Source organism: Sarcophilus harrisii, chromosome 1 (genome assembly GCF_902635505.1).
Source record: "Sarcophilus harrisii chromosome 1, mSarHar1.11, whole genome shotgun sequence".
NCBI classification, from domain to species: domain Eukaryota; kingdom Metazoa; phylum Chordata; class Mammalia; order Dasyuromorphia; family Dasyuridae; genus Sarcophilus; species Sarcophilus harrisii.
Genome location: NC_045426.1, coordinates 444,911,152 through 444,932,420, shown reverse-complemented (window position 1 = coordinate 444,932,420; position 21,269 = coordinate 444,911,152). Strand labels below are relative to the sequence as shown.

The 21,269-nt window shown below is 30.7% G+C and overlaps 1 protein-coding gene across 1 annotated transcript in view; it reads left to right on the top strand.

Annotated features, from left to right (window-relative positions):
- CRISPLD1 (cysteine rich secretory protein LCCL domain containing 1) overlaps positions 1-21,269 on the top strand; it is a 47,885-nt gene that overhangs the window by 21,214 nt on the left and 5,402 nt on the right. The window contains exons 5-13 of the mRNA XM_003759697.4: positions 2,047-2,162; positions 2,810-2,910; positions 5,183-5,323; positions 6,735-6,795; positions 6,893-6,959; positions 7,306-7,436; positions 11,076-11,119; positions 11,205-11,277; positions 18,250-18,325. Of these exons, the coding sequence (XP_003759745.2) occupies positions 2,047-2,162; positions 2,810-2,910; positions 5,183-5,323; positions 6,735-6,795; positions 6,893-6,959; positions 7,306-7,436; positions 11,076-11,119; positions 11,205-11,277; positions 18,250-18,325 (810 nt within the window). The remainder of the gene's footprint in view (positions 1-2,046; positions 2,163-2,809; positions 2,911-5,182; positions 5,324-6,734; positions 6,796-6,892; positions 6,960-7,305; positions 7,437-11,075; positions 11,120-11,204; positions 11,278-18,249; positions 18,326-21,269) is intronic.

Below are 21,269 nucleotides of genomic sequence, written 5' to 3'. Positions count from 1 at the left end.
TCTTTTCCTGGTTCTACCACTTAGCATTATCTCTGGAATCATCCTCAGAGATTATTTATTACAATCTTCTATTTTTACAGTTGACTACCTTGAGTCCAATAGTAGCAAACTGCCTTGTTCAGGTTCATAAAGATAGCAAGTAATTGAGCTGGAATTGAACCTCAGGTACTTTGACTCAAAATTTAGTGTTCTTTTCTATTGTTTGCCACACTGCTACCACCTGACTCATTGCTATTGAAATAGTGGAGATCTAATTTAAAATGTACATATTATGTATGGATTAATGTGGATTTTATATACTTCTCTTTTCATTATTGTTTATTTACCATAATTGATATTTTCTCAATTATTTTAGATACTTATACAAAAGCAAGAATTTTTATTTCTTTTTTTCCCTAAGAATGTAATTTAAACAAAATCAGATATATGATAGTCAAAATATACTAAGATTTTCATTTATCATTGTTCTGATCAGTTTGATGTCTAGACTTTTCTTTGTCCAATGTTTAAAGCAAGCAATCTAAGCCTATATTTCTATAGGCCATTTTCTCTCCAATCCCTCACAGTATATGAAAATTGAACTAAGCAGTTGTAACTATTTAAAATAAATGTCAGTCTCTATCCATTCTGAGACCTAATAATGAAAGACACACAACTTACATCGATAAATTTATGGGGAAGTAGGAGAAATTAAAGCAGCATAAGCTATCAGATGTGATTTCTATATTGGTTTTGCCTGTGTTTTTCTTTATCATAAGGGATGGTTCAAGAGTCAAAAATACTATGGAAAAAAGAGGAATAAACAAAATTTTATGAAAAAGAGCAAATCAAGGAAAAACATAATTTAGTAGAAATAATATATTAAGTTGATAGTAAAGAAATCTATTTTCCAGTAGAGACTTTTGTGTATTTATATATTGTATCCCAAATGTCTCAGTACAATTTTAAGCTAAAGCATAAAAGTGTACTAATTCTTTATAGACCTACATACATATATGTGTGTCTATCTAGTTTTTTTGTTTCATGTATAGACATACACATTTGTGTGTGTGTTTCAGTTGTGTTACTAATTAACTTTATGACTTTGGGTAAATCATTTCTTTGTAGATCTATAAAATAAAATGTGGTTGGACTAGAACATCTATATTATTAAATTTTATGACCTATAAATTAGAAAATTAATCCTTAAGTTTATTTTCCCTTTCCCCTAATAAAAATCATTCTATAATCTTAGAACATTCTGTTTGATGGACAAAAATAAATTAAAGGGTTATTTTATTCATTCACTTGTTTTTTTTGTTTTTTTTTTTTTTTCTGTAACTCTTGACCAGTTCATTCCATCAACTTTCATTAAGTACCTCCCATAGATGCTAACAAATGGCAGCACTATGCTAGGTCCAAAGGAAATTTCATTTGGCGGTGTATTTGATTTAAGTTTCTGATTGAACTATTTTTAAAAAGTATCTAGTCATTTCAGTTTTTAATGACATTGGCTATTCTTTAAAGCTTACCAAAAAAAAAAATAAAAACAAAAAACAATTAGCTGTCAGAGGTGCTTCCTACAACTTTCCATTTATTTCTTCTGAAAAATATTCATTTAATTTAAGTAGCAAAATGTGATGTATCTACAGATAATAGCACTTATAGCTAAATCATTTTTAAAAAAGGTCATTTAAAAGTGATGAGTCCATCACTCATTAAATCTACTTATTGTTCTTGGACACTAGGGTAATTATTATAACCCTGCTTCCATATAATCTTCCACAGTTTATAAAACACACGTACATTTATCATCTTATTTGCTTGTCAGAACAACTCTTAGAAGTAGGCACATTTTACATCTTATTTTACATTCCCATTATACAAATTTGGAATTTCAGATTTAGGAAGGGTAAGGTAACCCAAAGGTAACAAATAGCTCTTGATTAACAATCAGCATTATATGATTAATAAATGATTATTGCTTTTCTCATAATCAGGAATTCATTCAAAGAAATGTTGGTGTTCTTTATCTAATTGGATGTAACTTTGTTTCCTGTCATGTAGGTTGTTTGGGCTACAAGTAGCAGAATAGGTTGTGCTATTAATTTGTGCCACAATATGAACATCTGGGGACAGATATGGCCTAAAGCAGTTTATTTAGTGTGCAATTATTCTCCAAAGTAAGTATAGAAACAGGAGTGAATTTCTAAATTTATGCTTAAAACTTGAAAATGCTTTCATTTGTACTCTTAAAATGTTTTCAGCATGCTCACACAATATAGACCCTTGAAAGGCAAATGAAATTATTACTTCTTGGATTCAGTAGGCTGTGGCTTTTGTAAAATTTGAAGATGTAAATTCCATGATTTGAGGCCATATTTTTGATCTCTTCTCTTTTACTTAGTATGTATTATGCTCCATAATCATTCCCTTATGTTAATTCAATAGAAGTATGTGAATTATTTCACAGGGAACATAAACAATATTTGGAAAACAGTTCTGTATATATGACACAGCCACATTATATCTAATTTAATTCTAAGGTAAGCAGATTTTGTTACAAGCAATGACATATAGCTATATTCCATGGCAAGATTCAGGCCTGTGGTACATAACTGGAATATATATAGTCAGATTATTTTGAAGCTTTCCAAAGGTTCAAGCAGGGCAATTATCTATATTTTATAATTGTAGAGTAAAAGGATAAGGGTATGATCCAAATGACAAAATCTAGTACATTGACTTTTGGAAGAATTTTAAATATTAGGTTGTTCAACTCTTCACAATTGTAAGTTAAACTTTTGGTAAGTTATATTTTCTCTTTAAGGGGTAACTGGTGGGGCCATGCACCTTACAAGCATGGTCGGCCCTGTTCTGCGTGTCCACCCAGTTTTGGAGGGAGCTGTAGAGAAAATCTTTGCTACAAAGGTATATTAACCACTATTGTTATGTTAAGGTTACATTTTTGCAGCTTTTATATTTGGGCTTTCATATTATATGTTAACATTAATGCCAGGAAAGTGATCAGAGTTATATAAAGAACTATATGGGAAAGTTTTATAAAATAAACACAGAATTATTTGTAAAATATCCAAGTTATAATAACTGTATGAAATTGATGAATGGATATTATCATGGCTATTCCAAATGGCCAAGGGAGGAAAATATGTTTAGATCAGAAATTAATATTTATTTCTTTTGAATATCAATATTATTTGTTGCCAATTTTCAATACTCTTGTAATATTTTGGAATTGGGTTAACATTGTATTAATTGGGTGGTTTACTTTTGTATACTGGGACTCTATAACTCAGTTTCCTCAACATAATTGTTAGATTGTAGATTTTGTGCCCAGCATCTCATGCAGTGTATATTTCACTGTGCTTAAGCCAGAAAATGTCTTTGCATGTCCCTTTGGCCAAGGAGTAAAAAGACAAGATTTTTACTGTTGAAATATTACAAGGTATAAACACTGGAACAAAATTTTTTCCTATTAAAGAGTTATGAGAAGTTTTAAATAGAAGTGGCTAGCAAAAATGTGTCAAATTTATCTAATAAAAAGATGCTATAAAATGAATGAGTTAAAATATTCATTCAAACCAATATTTTACAACCTGTGATTTTTATCAATGTAGCAATCCTGTTAGATCTATAACCTACAGCCCTAAAGAGCTGTCTGTTGATTTGTGGTTTGTTATGGTCACATAAGGCATTCCTGATGCTGGGCCCTAAGCTTTCCCCCTTTCCCTAAAATAAATAGGCTACACAGAAGTTAGTAGGTCATGTTATTTAAATTCAATTATATGCACATTTATGAAGTGCCTACTTGCACTGTGCCAAGACAGAAATAAAACAATCTGTTTCTCTAAGGAATTTGGATTCTACTAGATTATTTGTGAAAATATTATTTACTATCTTAATATGTTAAAATAGATATATGATTTAAACAGCTTTAGGAAAAATTAGATTATAATCTTAAAATATAATTCATAATATTCTAATTTTAGAAGTAACGTAACCTTATATTTTTGTACACATAGCCTGTCTTCTATATTTTTGCTGCTCACCAAACATTAAGCATAGTGGAGGGTGATTGGCTCCTGTAGATGAAGCCCATTTTGGATTACTCTTCAGAAGGGTTTAAGGTATTTATGTTTAGCCTTTCTTTAGCTAGAGGAGCACATTAGCAGCACTGAATTTTCCTAGTCTCTTACCTGTTTTAGAGAGATAGATAGATAGAATTTACATGGAACTTTGTTTCGCAAAATCATTTATAAATATCTCATCTTATCAACACAATAGTCCTGAGAGGTGAGGATGATTATTATTCCCAGTTTATAGATGAAGAAACTATGGAAACAGAGATTGTGGCTTTCCCAGAGTCACACAGCTGGAAAGTGTCTGTGATAGGACTTATTTTGGACTTACTGACTTCTCTTCAGTGTCCTATCCACACTATCAGCTAGTTACTATTTGTGAACGAGAACTTCTTCTTTTCTGGTGTGCTTTCTTTGCTCTTTCTATATCTAAGATCAGTGATATTGAAGTCAAATAGAAATGGGAACACTAAACCATATATAGATTCTGCAATCCTTTTCACTTACTTTTAAAACGTATTGTTGTCTATTATTTCTCATATTTTTATTTATTTCATGAAATAGTTCCCAATTACATTTTAATGTGTTTTGTACCCCACTTGGGAGAATTGTTGGCTACATAAAGAACACAGGCTATTTGTATGACACCTCTGTTCTAAATAGTTCCCACAACTGAAAACTTATTGGTTTGTAATGCTGAAAACCAGTACCCTCAAGGCAGGTTATTGCAGGAATAACATAAGAATTATGTAAACTACTATTTGAATACAGTACTATTTGAATATCTATATTCTACAGTTTAAATTTATAGAAACCCCTACTCCTATAGTTTGTGATCAGGATTTGAACACAAGTCTCTAGTTTGATTACAGTTTTCATTCTTCTGCTTTACAGTAATGTCTCCCAATAACTACATTTGCTCAACAGATTTTCCCCCAGAATTTTTCCCCAAATTTTAACTTGATTGGTATTTGAAAAATATCTTAACAAGAAAGTTTCTTGAATCGATATAAATGCAAAGTGGGTCTCTCTCTCTCTCTCTCTCTCTCTCTCTCTCTCTCTCTCTCTCTCTCTCTCTTTCTCCCTCTCTCTTTATATAACAGAAGGCTCAGAAAGACATTTTTCTCCTCATGAACCAGAAGAAACAAATGAAATTGAACAACAGTCACAAGTATATGATCCCCAGATTCAAACAAGAGCTGATGACAGTAACAGAAATGAAGTTATAAGTACACAGCAAATGTGTAAGACTTTTTGTTTTTCTTAAAAGGAATGGTTATGTTAGAACTTTAAAAGACATTGATAGTTTCCATCAATATGGAGATTCTTTCTACTGGCAAAGATCAAAATATATTCCTAATTTTTCATTTTGTACAATTATGATCTGCTTCTTGATGGGCCTGTCTTTCACAGTAATAGAATCAATATATGAAAAATTTTATAAAACTTGGAGGTTTTTGGGCAATTGGTGTCATATGATTTGCCAAGGATCAACTCAGCTAGGAAATGTTAGAGTGTCTGAGGCCAGATTTGAATTCAGGTGTTCCTGATTCCAAGTTGTTCTCTCCATTGTACCATCTAGCTGCTTCTATAACTTAGAGATTTTTTTTTAATTAATCTACCCAACACATCAGATTCATGCTTTGTTTGTGATTGACCAATGTCTAGTTCTGGTCATGGACTTACAGGTGGACTTTCTAATAGTTTTGATGGGTGATATCCTATGTCTAACTTATATCTACCACTTGTCTTTCCATTATCCTTTGCAATTTTGATTCCTCTGAGAGTTTGGTCTTAGATTCTTCATATACATGTAGCATCAGCTGTACATTTTTGAAATCACACTACTGAAATTTTAAGAATGTTATATTGAGCGCCAATGACATTCATATCTTTTATTTTTCATTTTTCAAATGGTCAGAACTCAGATCTAATATTATGAACTATTTTTCTCTTTTAAAGACTACATATAATGAATTTTTTAAATGTCTATTTTATAATAAATGAAATTTAAAATTATATATGCATGTCTATTTGTATATATATATATGTGTGTGTTTGTGCATGTATATGCATTCATAAATATGCATATTTACCCACATACATACACATGTATGCACAGATACTTTACACTCATAAAACATATGTATGCATATATATAATACATATATATATACACATACACATACATATATGACTAGGAAAGAAGCTAGAGCAATTTTGGAGCCTGTCATGAGGAGAGAAGTGTTGCTGTAACAATTACATAATATAAAAGAATGAAAGAAAGCATTTAGTACATTGAATGGACTTTCTCTGGAGAATTTATAAAAGGACCTTAACAGGATAAGAAGCCAAAGATGGATTATATATAAACTAGACTATTAGAGGATTTATGGCTGTAATTGAAATCATGTATATATTATAATCCTGGAAAACATTTGATTAAAGATTTCACATTAGTTCAGATATTGATAATTGACTTTTATACAGGACTGAATTTTTTGTTATAGGACGAATATTTTCAAAATTAGGGAACATGTTCACTATTTGCTTGCAGATATTTTAATACTTTTAAATCAAAATGATCGCATATCTCAAATTTTAAAAAGTTCTATTATTTAAAATGTTTTTGTGATGGTTTGTTCTTATCTTTAGCTCAAATTGTTGCTTGTGAGGTGAGATTAAGAGACCAGTGCAAAGGAACAACTTGCAATAGGTACCCTTTATATTTTTTCCTCAGGATTTTATATAAAGCAATACAAAATTATTTTCAAATATAAACAACTTAGCATCCTTTCAACTATTCTTTCTAGATATGAATGTCCTGCTGGTTGCTTGGATAGCAGTGCCAAAGTTATAGGAAGTGTACATTATGAAATGGTAAATATGATGAAAAGAATTATTTAACCATTTGTTATTAAAACAATTGAAATGATTGGAAGAGTAAGTAAGATATTAGAAGGCAGATATTTTTGTTTATATTCCGAGTGCCTAGCATAAGCACTTAATAAATATCTATTAATTAGAATTAAAGCAAAGATAAATTTCTATTAAATTTTCATATATACTAAAAATTTTAAATGCATGTTACATATATATGATCATTATACTGTGTGATCTATTCTTTCTTAAGTCATGTAAATACTTTGATATTCTTTTTGATCTAAAATGTGGTTTCATCATGAAAATAACTTACTCTGTGTTTTCCCTTTCACCTCCCCCGAAGCAATCAAGCATCTGTAGAGCTGCAATACATTATGGAATAATAGACAATGATGGTGGTTGGGTAGATATCACTAGACAAGGAAGAAAACATTATTTCATCAAATCCTATAGAAATGGCATTCAGTCAATTGGGTAAGTGTAAAACAATTTATTTAGAAACACATTATTGTAGGTGATAAAATAGCATTTATCTTTTCAGAAAATCTCTGCTCAATATTATATTAAACAAATAGGATGTCATTTATTTTCAAATTGAAGTATGCGATAATGCAACTCTAAAGCTAATATCTCTATATGTAGGAGTGTATATATATATATATATATATATATATATATATATGTATTTGTGTTTGTGCGTATGTGTGTGTGTGTGTGTGTACATTTGCACTACAGATTAGATACTTAGAAGGTAGAAATGTAACAATAGAAGTATAGAGAAAATATTAAAAATCAGAGTCTAATTTTCTCTGTTGAACACTAAAAAACCAAATTTTTAAAAGAGGTTAGTAGAAGACAAATTGGATTTTTCATTTTGAGGGATAGCTGATTTAATTTTTTCCTTCATAATTATGATACATCTGATCTATGTGAAATTGTAATCCATAATCATTTTTAAATTGTGCTTCTAGTGTACCCTGATACTTTAACATAAATAGTTATCTGTGCAAAACAAAAATCCACATGTGTACTATTATGACCAAATTTCTGAACTAATGTTTAGAAATTCATTTTGAGAACAAAGTTCCTCTTATACATAAGAAAATGTCCATACTTAATTTCAGTAGCAAAGTATGATTTATTTTTTGCCATTTTTATTTGGAAGACAACTTTTCATCTTTTAAATTCAAAATTATATTTCAGGTTTCAGATTAAGATTTTTTCTCCATAATTTTGAAAATTAACAGTTACATATTTTGTTTTTCATGATGAGAATAATTGAGTATTCAGAAACATTTTAAGGAATTTGCTTTCTACATGCTAAGAAGAAATTAAATTTTTCAAAGTTTCTCCTGCCTATAAGCTGCCATAATATTTCAAAGTAATATTTAAGATATTCTGTTCCATGAATATATAATATATTGGTATTTAAGATACTGAAGAACTTAATAGTGATGAATGATTTTATCATAATTTGGCATCTTTTATCAGGACACCATTTTCCCATAATATAAAATATAGTGTAGCTTGGGGGAAAATTCTCATTAAAAAACATTTTATTTGGAAAATATCATTTTTTGGCAGGGAAGAAGAATCATGATTTTTTGGTTTTAATTCTGTCTTTTTTAGCAATGTGTTTTTCATTTGGATCACAGAATCATAGGTTTAGAGTTATAGGGGATCTTAAAAGACTGTTAATTTATAATTTTAAAGATGGAAAAAAATGAGTCTGAGAAAGGTGACAAGATCATGCAGCTTCAAAGGGTTGGAGGCAGGATTGAACTCCAAGTCTTCCATGTTTCCAAGCCCAAGATTCTATTCACTGTATTTTTTTCAACATTTTACTATTAATGTGTTGTCTTAAAGTGCAAATAAGCATACGTTTCCTTTGAAGACATATATAAAAACTCCAGTACAAATTATTTGGATATCACTTGAGTTTAAAACTCTTGCATAAAATATCATTAGAGAAGTCTTTTAGTATTTGCTTGCATATGTTTTTAGTCCTGGTTAGAATTCTATATACAATAGCAAAAATGTCTTTTCCAATAAATTAGTGAAACATAAAAGATTGATCAATATGGTAAATGTGAAAAGATAGATGTTAATAGATATGAAATTTTAAAATTCTAGTGATAAAATGTCATTTATCACAACTTTAAGTGTTCATTCATATTAATATATGCAGCACATTCATTTTTATTAATTTAACTTTAGATTCTTATTCCGTGTACCAAGTATCACATTAAAAATATTGAATATACTTCTTGCTTTCTCTGTGTGTGTGTGTATATATTTGTATATATTCATATACATATGTATATAGTAGAAGATAGAATAAAATACTGCTTGTGAAATAAATTCATAGAATTTTCCCCCTTTTTCTATGGGGTATGCTATAAATATTTTTATAGTCATTTTACAATATTTTCTTCATTAAATGCAGCAAAATTTTATTGTACTCTATTTGCATAGAATTAAAACATCCACCCAAAAAGGGTGCTTAAGTGGAGTACTTAACAATTAGAGTATGTTTTACACAAGTTTTCAGGTATAGGCAGATTCAGAGACTTCTTATACTGTATCTCAGTAATGATCATTATTATTGATATTTATTGAAATAGAATTGTAGATCAACCTTATTTGCATAATAAAATTTTGTTTTCTTTTTAGAATGTTTATAAGAGAATATTTTCAGTCTGAAACTCAACTGCATCCTGAAATATTTGTCTGTGTTCAGTAGTTATCTTTGTATTTATGTAAAATTGAGATTTTGTTGGTGGGGTTGGGGGAAGAGGATAACATGCAATATTGAACATTATACAATTTTGAGATAGATAGAAATGAGGGTTTGGAGAGTTAATTTCATAATTAACCAATTAACTGTTTTTTTTTTTTTTTTCAGCTGTAACTTTGTAGAGTAGCTATGTTCTTGGAAAATTGCTTCAATCAAAACCTATTTTATATACTAGGGAAGTTTGATGCTTAATGAAATCTTTAATGAAAACTGTTATAAAGCAAAGAATGCTTCCATTCATTATATTCATATCTTGATGTGAAAATATTGGATCTATTTAAAACAATGTAGAGCTGCATTTGAAATCCAATATTTGAGATTGATTTAATATAGATGTCTTCCCATTATACATTTTATTTAATGCAACTTAAGATCTGGAATGCAATAAGGCATAAATTGGAGGAAAGTTCCAATAAAATGTAATATGAAAACCATTTCTATCATTTTCATAATATATTCTTGCAGTAGCCAGTTATACAAAATTTAGATTTATGGTGACCTTACTCGTTCAAGATATATAAGGAATAATTTTATTGTCACAAAGCCATATCTAACTTTTCAGAATGTGTTAATAATATGGTCTAAGAATGATATGCGTTGTCTTATAGTATTACTAACTATATTGATTTTAGGCCTATTATGTTGGATTTTTTTGCATTATTTTATTCTTTTGGTGGTTTTTATTAGATAGTCTATTTTTAGGAAATTTGCAAGAGGGCAAGAACTGCTGTTTTCAAATATTATGGTATCCAAACTCCTTGCTTTCTCCCATCTACTTTCATTTCTAACCCAGTATCCTTACTTACATAATACTCTTTGGGATGCCAAAAAAGGCAAAGACAAGGGAAAAGTGTATTGAGAGTGCTGGTGTTAAATACTCAGGCAGTACTTAAATAGAGTTGTTATCTCATTTTTGTGATAAGACTGTAAAAAGATTTTCATTACAGTATGCTGGAGTTTTTAGTAAATGTTAGTTTCCTTTGGAATAAAAGTTCCCAAGTACAAATTATTTTTATTTTGTAAATGGACATTAATTTTTTTTTTTACTATTGATATCTTGTGAACTTAGAATAAATAAGAGCATTTTAAACTTTGCATTTGACATGTAATTTATTGTTTTTATTTATTTATTATCATGTGTTAAATATTCTATTGAAAATTCCAACAAAGTACAGATGTATTTTGGATTCAATGTAATTTACAAACATTTTAGTAAAATAAAATTATCAAAGCTATGTTAATACCATTAGCAGTATTTATGACAGTCTTGATATGGCTAAAAAACTATTGACTCATTCTTTTTTTTTTATCTTTAGCAAATATCAGTCTGCTAATTCCTTCACAGTCTCTAAAGTGACAGGTTAGCAATTATGTTTTTAACCTTATTTTAGTACTGCTGATTTTTATTGTTTTCTCTGGGTGTTTATTAACATTTTTTTCTTTAGTTCAAGCCATCACTTGTGAAACAACTGTGGAACAGTTATGCCCATTTCACAAGCCTGCTTCCCATTGTCCGAGGTAAGATTCTTGAAAACTTTGCTGGATCATAATCTATATTACAACCTTGAACTCTGTACCACCTTGTCCCCTTATCTCTCTGTTCACTCTACCTTTGTGAATTTGTTATCTTCTATAGGTGTAATTAACATCTACATATTCTACCTAAATCTCTACTAAGTTCTGGTCTTGCATCACCAACATTTTTGGGTATTGCCAATTAAATTTCTTGTCTCAATTTCAGTATGTTCTAAACTGAACTCATTGTCTTTTGCATCAAACCAACCACTCTATTCCTTATTTCTATGAAAGATAGCATTATCCATCTAATCTTCTAAGATTGCAATAGTGAGTAAACTTCAGTTCCCTGTTTTTCCCATTCCACAAACCCACTAAAGAATTGTAAAGTTCCTTGATGGAATATGTTTAATTTTTCTCTTTAGCTTTGCATACACATAGAAGGAGATCAGTATATTTTGGTTTTATAGATTTTCTGTGACATTCCTTGTTATTGCTTTTGGGTCATGTCTGATACTTTTTGTCACCTTTTCATGGGGTTTTCATGGAAAACATGCAGGAATAGCTTGTTTTTCTTCTCCAGCTCATTTTACAGATGAGGAAGTTGAAGCAAACAGGGTTAAGTAACTAGGCCATCCTCACACAGCTTGTAAGATTCCAAAGCCAAATTTTAACTCAGTAAGAGGAGTCTTCTTGACTCCAGACCTAGCAATCTATTTAGTATACCATCTAGTTGCCATCTTTCAGAAACAGATAAGACTAAATATATGGTCTATTTTTAAAAGTACTTAGTTGTTCTTTTTAATCATCCTACTTTTAACTTTTCTTCTGTATTTTGTAATTCCAAAATATGATCAAATTTAATTCTTACTACCAAAAAAAAAAAAAAAAACCAGACTTAGATGAGTAAAAAAGGTCATTGCCTTTCATTTGTTAAGTACCTACTGTGTGACAGGCATTATATAGGGGGGATTGGTGATTCAAAGTCAAAAAGAAAATAATTGGTACCCTGAAGGAGCTTATAGTGTAAAGGATTAAAAATATTTCTGCAAAGACCTCAGTGTTGAGAGTTTTTCATTAATGCTTAATTCCATTCAGCAAATACTTAAGTGCATCCTATGTACTATGTACAAAGAACCTGACATAGCAATGTACTGAAAATGTATTCAATAAATATTTCTTGAATGAAATTAGCTTCTATAGTAAATATGAAAGCACCCAAGTTACAATTGCTATTTATATCTTCAGGTTGCAGATATTCTAATGAAGATGAAAACATTAATACATAGCATAAGAGTGTTTTCTCTAAAAATACAAACACAAATGAAATGTGGTAGGCAAGTCTCTCTCTTTCAATTTATTTATCATAATGAATACATGGTAAGTATGTTGAATTACACCTGATAAATTATCATTATCTACTTAAGTTTATAAATATTTTGTTTACTAAAGTAAGGGAGCTCTTTGGATCATTTCATAAAATTAAATAGCTAAATTATTAGTTTTAGTGATTGGCTGAAATTTTTCAGAATTTCCATTTTAGTCATACTGTGAAAAAAAAAAAAAAACACAGACCAAAACAAAAGAAAACACTACCAACAAAAAAACTACAAGAAAAATGAAGTTAAAAAAAAGTAGTGTGTTTTGATCTGTTTTCAGTCTCTGTAAGTTCTTTCTATGGAAATGGATAGCATTTTTCTTCTCTTCTTTTGAAAGTCCCAGTGTCACACACCTCAAAAGTGTTACATGTCTGAGGTTGGATTTGAACTTAGATCCTCCCAACTCCAGGGTCAGTTTTGTTTTTACTGTGCCATCTAGCTGACTCCTTGGATATAATATTTTTCATAATGATTTTTTTTTGTATTTACCTTCTGTTTAAAATGTTTTAAAAGTCTCAGCTTTTACATATATGAAATTTTGAATTGAGTTTACTTTATTAATTTTATGTGTTTAAAAGACACATTTTACTATAAATAAAACAACCTCTGGGATTCTGAAACTTCAGTTGAGTGATGTATGCTAATCTAATTTGGTAAAAATAATGTTCTCATTAAGAGTTCAATGTCCCAATGAAATCACTAGTCTCTTATCTCAGACAAAATGTAATATACACTAAGTTCTATAAACCAGAGAAGAAGGGTGATCTTGTTACTTTGTAGGCACATTATAGATGTTACCAAAGTAATGGAAAATTTAGGTAAAGAAGAAGTACATTTTAGTAGGTAATCGTTCCATTTTGTGCATTCAGAATATTGTGGGTAACCTTAGAAAACTCTTCATCCTTTAGGTTCCTTGGTGGGGGATAACATCAAAAGGAAAGAAGACTCATGCTCTTTGGTACTTCTAACTCCATGTTTGGTGGGTGGGGCATCTTTTTGTGGTTTTCAGAGAAAGCATCAATACTGAAGACTGTCTTGACTTTCTGCAAGGTTATAAATATTGCTCAACCACTGAAGTACTGTATAGCTACAATCAATATTATCTGGGATTATTTTGAGTGCTCCAAAACAGCAGGGTTTTGAAATCATTCCAACAAAATTGAAAGTCTTAAATGATGGTGGCTTCTCTGTTCTTTGAATTTTTTTTAAACCCCTAATTATTCCCTTCCCTGAAAGTTTCCCTTACCTGTAATTATTCTAAAGAAATAACAAAATAAACAGGTTAAGGGGTAATTTTTTAAATGACAAATTATGTTACTTTGGGACACACATTGAAATGATTCCTTTAGACTGACAATTGTAATCTTCATGAAAAGAAACTTGTTTTGTCTTACTGAAATTTGAATCTGTAATCTTAACTTTTAAAAACATTATCATAAGAAAACCTAAGCTTAGGGACAATCAAATCAAGGTTTTTTTTTTTTTTTTTAATATAAAGTTCTATACATTCTATAAAGCTCTAAAATATAAAGTATTTTTATAAAGTTCTAAATATTATTTCCCTCATTTATACAAATCCTTACTTGCCCTTTGTAAGTAAAGAAGAATAACAATTAAAAATGGAGCTCCACAAGAATACTATAAATCTCAAATATAAAATTACTGACTGTCAAGAGTTTTGAAGTGTACCATGAGTCAAATCATGTTTCCCAAAGTGTACTTACACAAAGGAAGGAATAATAATCTGATTAATTTTTAAGGCAAATAATAAGCCTGTTTCTTAATATGAATGTAAAAAATTAGTAAACTCTATAATGGCCAGGCTAACTCTTTAATATCCAGGCTAACTCTCTGGAGGGTCTCAGGATCAGTCAGAGTCAGGATCAATCAAAGTCCTTGGTCTTTAGGGGAAGAAGTAAAGGAGGCAGGCAAGCTGCCATGTAGCTTGCCAAAGGTGAATCCTGGAGTCCGGAGCCTAAATTCTCTCTCCTCCTCGTCCTTTGTCCTCTGGCAGAGCAACTCTGACACTCTCCCTCAGCCCTCCAATCCTTGCCTATGATTACCTCACCACCACATATTCAGCAAGTGCCAGAGGAGAGCCTTCACATCATCAACTCACCTAAATATATGTATAAAACCATTTTCTCACATTGAATAGGTAATTAGCCTTAAGTGCTCTGCTGTCTGATTCAAGTACAACTTTTCAGAGTTTTCAGCCCTCTACAAAACTCTAAAAGCTCACACACACTACAGGTTATAGACCAGCCACCATCTGAGGAGCTACTGATTTCATGCATTGTACTATTGTGCAATGTACTATGTACACTGAACTATTTGCCAAGGAACTCACCCAACCAAAGATGATTTCTCTTAGCATCAAACATAAAGAGAATAGAGTAGCAAAAAGCCTGCTTTCAGATTCTACATAGTTTTAATGTTAAATGAATCAGCTATAACCTGAGAATATTAGACTCAGGAAGGTCCTCAGCCATCATCTAGTACCATTTATATATCAAATGCGATATTTGGGTTTCTTTTATTTAAATAAAAATTCTACTCCAAAACTTGATTTACTATTATTTAACATCCCACCCATCCAGGGCTCTCTCTGTTGTCTTCTTGCCTCATCCTTTTCTTCCCTATCCATCTATCCCTCCTCATATTTCTTTACACATTTTGGAGGGTGCTATACTCTTCATGGTATATATGTAGTGTTGCCTATTGAACCTACTTCCAATGTGAATAGTTTTTCAGAACTATGAACCCTCCTCCCCCTCTAAGGCTTCTGTATCTATTCCACCTCTGCATCTCATTGGTATAACATGATTACAATTTTTACCATTGCTTTCCAATGTTTCTTCTGAGCTTACCCTATTGTTGATATAAATCTTCAAAATAAAGTATACATTTTCTTTGTTAAAAAAAAACACATAAACAATTTGTCCATGTTTAAAGTTTGTCCATGATGAGTTCCTTAAAAGTGTTTTCTGATATTGGCTCTTCTAAGTTAAATTTTCTGTTTAGTTTGAATTTGATTGGCAGAAAGTCCTGGAAATTTGCAAGTTCATTGAATTTTTTGTCATTCAAAATTATATATCATTTTTTTGAATATGATATTTTGGCCATTGGCCTAGTTCTTTTGCTTTTCTGTAGATATGATTCCAAGGCCTACAGTCTTTTATTGTAGCTGCTGAAAAGTCTTGTACAAATCTAATTGTAATTCCAGTGTATTTGAATTTTTTTCTTGTTTCTGGCAAAATTTTATCTTTGATCTTGGGGTTTCAAAATTTGGCAATAATCTTTTTATGAGTTTTCCACAGAGAACATCTTTGAGGTTATGATCAGTGTTTTTTTTTTTTTTTTTTTTTTAATATTTCCAATTTCCCCTCATGTTCTCTCATTCTAGGATTTTCTAGGATTACTTCCTGCTTTATTGTGTTGAGGTTCTCTTTCTGGCAGTCTAATTATTCTTGTATTTGCTCTTCTTGATCTGTTCTCCAGAACTGCTGTTTTTCTTATGAGATGTTTCACATTCTGTTTTATTTTCTCATTCTTTGTAATCTGTTTTATTATTTGATCTCTCTCATAGCTTCACTGGCTTCCCCTTGGCTGATTTTAATTTCAAAGAGATATTTTCATCTTTGAAACTCTGTACCTCCTTTTCTAATTGGTTAACTTATTTTTTCATAATCTTGTTTTTCTTGAATAGTTTTAATTTTATTCTTTAATTTTTCCTTAATGTCTCTCATTTAATTTTTTCAATTCTCTTTAGAATTCTTCTATAAATTCTCTCTAGACAGAGAGTCATTTCATTTTGTTCTTTGTTATAGAAGCTTTTTTTTAAAACTGAAGTGTTCTCCTCTGAAGATGAATCTCAGTCTTCCTTGTTCCAATATATTTAAATGGATGGGATTCTTATTTTCTAATTCATTATTTTTAATAAGAGGTATTTGCATAAGCTCCTCTAATCAGGGGGTGAGAAGTTCTGCCCCAAGTCTTCTTCAATCTTCAATCAGGAGAGTTTGAAATTTACCAACCTACTCTGCCATCTTCCTAGGATCCTCCTCTAGATAATTTTTTTTTAAGTGCTCACCACAGTACCTGATAGAGTTTTATAAATGTTTATTCCTTTTTCTTCCCCCAACCTCTCTCAATCTGGTTCTAACCTGAATTCATGGTATTCGCATCCTTGAATTTATTCCTCCGTTAAACTTCATTTTTTCTTTCCTACTTTGAGATCTTCCTGTCTTCTTTTGTCTCTGTGTTTCTTTACTTATCCCAATCCTTAACTGGTCTCATCCAGTTTCATTGCTATTTCTCCCCAAAACCTTGACATATCACTTGTCCTCCCAGGTAAAAGTGATTTCATCTTCAATTTTGTAGAACAAATTGTGTTCATATCATTCTTGTTTATACCATTATTATTTGTTTATTTTTGCTTCCCTCTTACCATTATATTGTAAATTGTCTAAGAACAGGGGTCCATGTCATTTATTTATATACCCCCAGTGACTTGTCCTAGTCCTTTTTGATAGATTGTTTAGATGAATAGATAATGAATTAGGAAAGAAAGGCTATTCAATATCTTATTACCTCAAAATTACTTTTGTAATAGGACATTATGGGAAATATTACTGAATATCTCCCTATAGGTTTCCAAAACCTCACTTTCCAACCAAAAGTCCCTGAACTAATTTATTTTATTACATTTTACTTTTAAATTGCCTTAAAATTGTATGAGTGTATACACATGCACACATATGTATATCTGTGTATTGAAAAGAAGTCCTATCTGAAACTGAAAAATGAATCAACCATTCCTAGTATAAGTAGAAGAATATCTGAAAGAATTATCTAAAATATTTAATTTGGTAGTTTTCTGACAAGGTATTACTTTTTTTTTGAATGTGGGCAAAGTCTTTGGCATTCTAAGAATTTCCTTTATTGTTTTGAAGTTGTCTGTGCCTCTCTATGCTGTGTGTTTGTTCTTGTTGTTATCCATTTTACATATTTCTCTTTTGAGAAATTCCAATTGGAACATGCTTAAGGAAACTTGATTTTTTTTTTTTTTCTGACAGCCCCTTGAGCTGAGAAAATGCAGGTCATCTAAACTTGGTGTGGTTAGTTGAGCACTAATAGTGTTTGTATAAAGAGTAAAGATCTGGAAAAATGTTTAAAGCTGAGGCATATAACATCTTCATGAATGAGGCAGGCAAACGTTTCAGAATTACTCCCTGGATTATATTAGTGGATTGTAAAATAACATTGGGAATGTACTTTTTACAAAACCTATTATGTTCCAAAGACATATGGAAAAGTTGCTTCTTGAGTGATATGCAAAGTTTTTGTTGTTTTTTGTTTGTTTGTTTGTTTTCTTAGCCCATAAAATTAGAACAAGACTGGAAAAATGAGAGAAAACATTGTACTAAATTCTAGGGAAAGTTAAAAATAAGTTGGACAAATGATTTCTATTTTCAGATTCATGCACTTATCATGGTTTATAAAAAGAAATAGGAAAAAAAGGAATATTGGTCAGGGTTATTTTTTGATATTTCATATCTACAAATGTATATTCTTTATAAAATATATTTTTCAGGGTATACTGTCCTCGCAATTGCATGCAAGCAAACCCTCACTATGCTCGTGTAATTGGAACTCGAATTTATTCTGATGTAAGTAACCTAAGTAATCTAATTTGTATAATTCTAAAGTACTTAGTCATGAACTGTATACCATTAGCTTTTTGTATTTCCACATGGCAAAGCAAGGGAAAAATATCGGTTGATGTACATATATTTTAAACAAGTATATAGTGGAGTTGCAAAATAAATCTTATTCATAATTGTTTTCTGGTCATAAACATTATCACCATTTTACTAAACTATTCCTTAGGACTGAATTAACCTATGTTTGGTTAAGAATAAGAATGTGGAGTTAAACATAAATATATAAAAACATATATTTATATATGTATGTATATCACTGTGCTTGTTTTTTCTGTTTTCTTCTTACCCAATTCCTTGACTCATGAAGAAAATTTCTTGTAACATTATTAGGAAAGAAAAAAGCAGGTCATTCATTGGTGTTATGTGAAAAGGAATAAAATAAAATGTATCTTGTATTAACAATACTTTTATTACCAACATGACACTTTAGGAATTTAGATTCCAGTGGAGACCATGCGATTAATACCTAAAAAGAACAGATAGATGAGAATGTAGAAATGAATGATGTAAGTAGAGTAAGGGAGGTTTACTGTGGAGTTGTCATGGGAAAAAAATATTTAAGCTAAGTTTTGAATTATGGGTAAGCTAAAAGATAAAATGAAAGCAATTTACATAAGTCTCCAAGACAAGAAGAAACAAGCTACATACATACAGGGTTTACAAGGTAGTTTACTTATCTAGATTGAAAACTGTAAGCTTGGCTAACCCTTACATGCAAAATCTGAAGACAATTAGCTTGGAAGAGGACAGAACTGGTACCTTGAAACATATAGGTGGAGGGTCCTTATGATCTGTTACAGACTTTTAAGCAATTAGAATTCACATAAACAATAATTGAGGAAAATTATTTTTGCTGCCCATGAGTGTCATGAAAACTTCATCTCTCTTGGTAATATCTTAGCATGTTAAAACTAAATGGTAGACAACCAATTCTTTTTATTATGCAGATGAAGAAATTGATTATAGAAAGAAGAGAAATAAATTTGTCCAAGGAGACATAGCTGAGGATAGTCACAGCTGGGGCCAGAATCTTTATCTTCTGTTGATGCATCTAGCATCTAGCATCTTACTTGTCTAATTGAAGCAGTTATTTTTTGATTGCTCTCAATCCTAAAGAATTAATTTCTAAGTTCTATTGGTGCTATCTTCTCATCTTCCTCCTTCTTTTCATCTTCACTGCTAGTGTCCTTATCACTTGGACTATTACTGCTTTTCCTTCTTTGTACTTTATTCTACCTCCTCCCCTCACCACACACTGAAAGCAAAGTTCTTCTTATGTGAAGCTTCTTCTAAAAACATTTTAAGGGGTTTTATTTCCCTACTTAATAAGCTTCTAAGATATCAAAAGCTCTTGATCATCCAACCTCAGCTTAATTTTCCAAATGTATCTTTTCTTATCATTATACTCCAGCATTTTACCTTGTCCATAAACATTCTGTAAAAAACAGGGTTTCCCCAAAATTCTTAATACAGTTTTATACTTTATAGGTTAAAGTTGCACTTAGACATTTGGTACATACATTTGTTGAACTCAGAAATTTTATCAACCTTAGAGAATGAGGAACTCTATAAAGTAAATATCCCAGATATTTGTAACCTCTGTACATCTGTGTATGTCTGTATCTGTGTTTGTGTCTGTATGTGTCTCTTTGTAGATTTGTGTATCTCTGATTTCTTCAAGATAAGAAACTTGTTCTGAAAAAAACTTCTACCAATTCAATTTGATCATTGCTTTTCAAATTATCATTTTAGAGGCGTACCTTGGAAAATTAAGAAGTGACTTGCCTAGAGTCACATAATTGGTGTGTCTCAAAAGAAGTGCTTGAATTTAAGTCTTTATGTCTCTGCTCTCTATCCTTGAAGTTGCACTATCTTTCCTCCCATTCATTTACACAGAACTTAAGCACAGCAATAGAGATAGGAACTAGATTTGTGATTTAATTTGCATATGGAAATCCATGAAGAGCAAACTTTAGTTCCTAAAGTATGTATGTCAGCACTATAATATTGGAGTTGGCTAGGTCCTTTTTAAGTAATTTACAGAGATTCACACAGCAGTTGAATGTCAGAGGGAGTAGTTGAGACCATGATTTTCTGATACTAAAGCCAAGTCTATAGACTCCACCTACTACCATTATCAGGAAACAACAACATTTGTAAAGTGCTAGGCTTTGTTAGGCTCTGTGCTAAGCATTTCACAAATATCTCCTTTGATTCTCACAACAACCTTGAGAGTAGGAGCTATTATTTTTCCCACTTTGCAAGTAAGCAAATTGAGATAAACAGAAGTTATGACAAGGGTTCACATGGCCATTATTTATCAAAGGTACCAGTTAAGACCAGGTTTTCCTGGTTCTGAAACAGATTTTCTATATACTACCCCATTCCTAAACATAAATAATTAAACTTTTTTTTTTTTTTTTATTGCTGAGGGTCACATATATTAAAATTGCTTTCTTTTATTGCTTTGTGAGAGAGGATGTTTCTTAGTACCCAGTAGAATAAGCAATTAGTTAGCACTATATATAGAATGTTGGATTTGTAGTCAGGAAGCCATCTTTATAAGTTCAAATCTGAAATCAGACACTTATTAGCTATTTTGTCTTGGGCAAATCATTTAACTATGTTTGCCTAAGTTCCTCAATATAGAAAATGAATGGGAGAAGGAAATAATAAACAACTATAGTATCTTTGCCAAGAAAATTCCAAAGGTAGAAATTCAGAGTCAAGTGTGACTGGAAAATGACTGAATAGAACATTAGGTGGTATAATTTTATTTATTTTCCTAGAAGGACATTCTTCCCTCTTTATGGCTTCTGTAATTCTGAGAGGTTGGGGATAAAAAAAAAAAGTATCAAATTGGCTACTAAGAGCTAAATTTTAGTTCTAG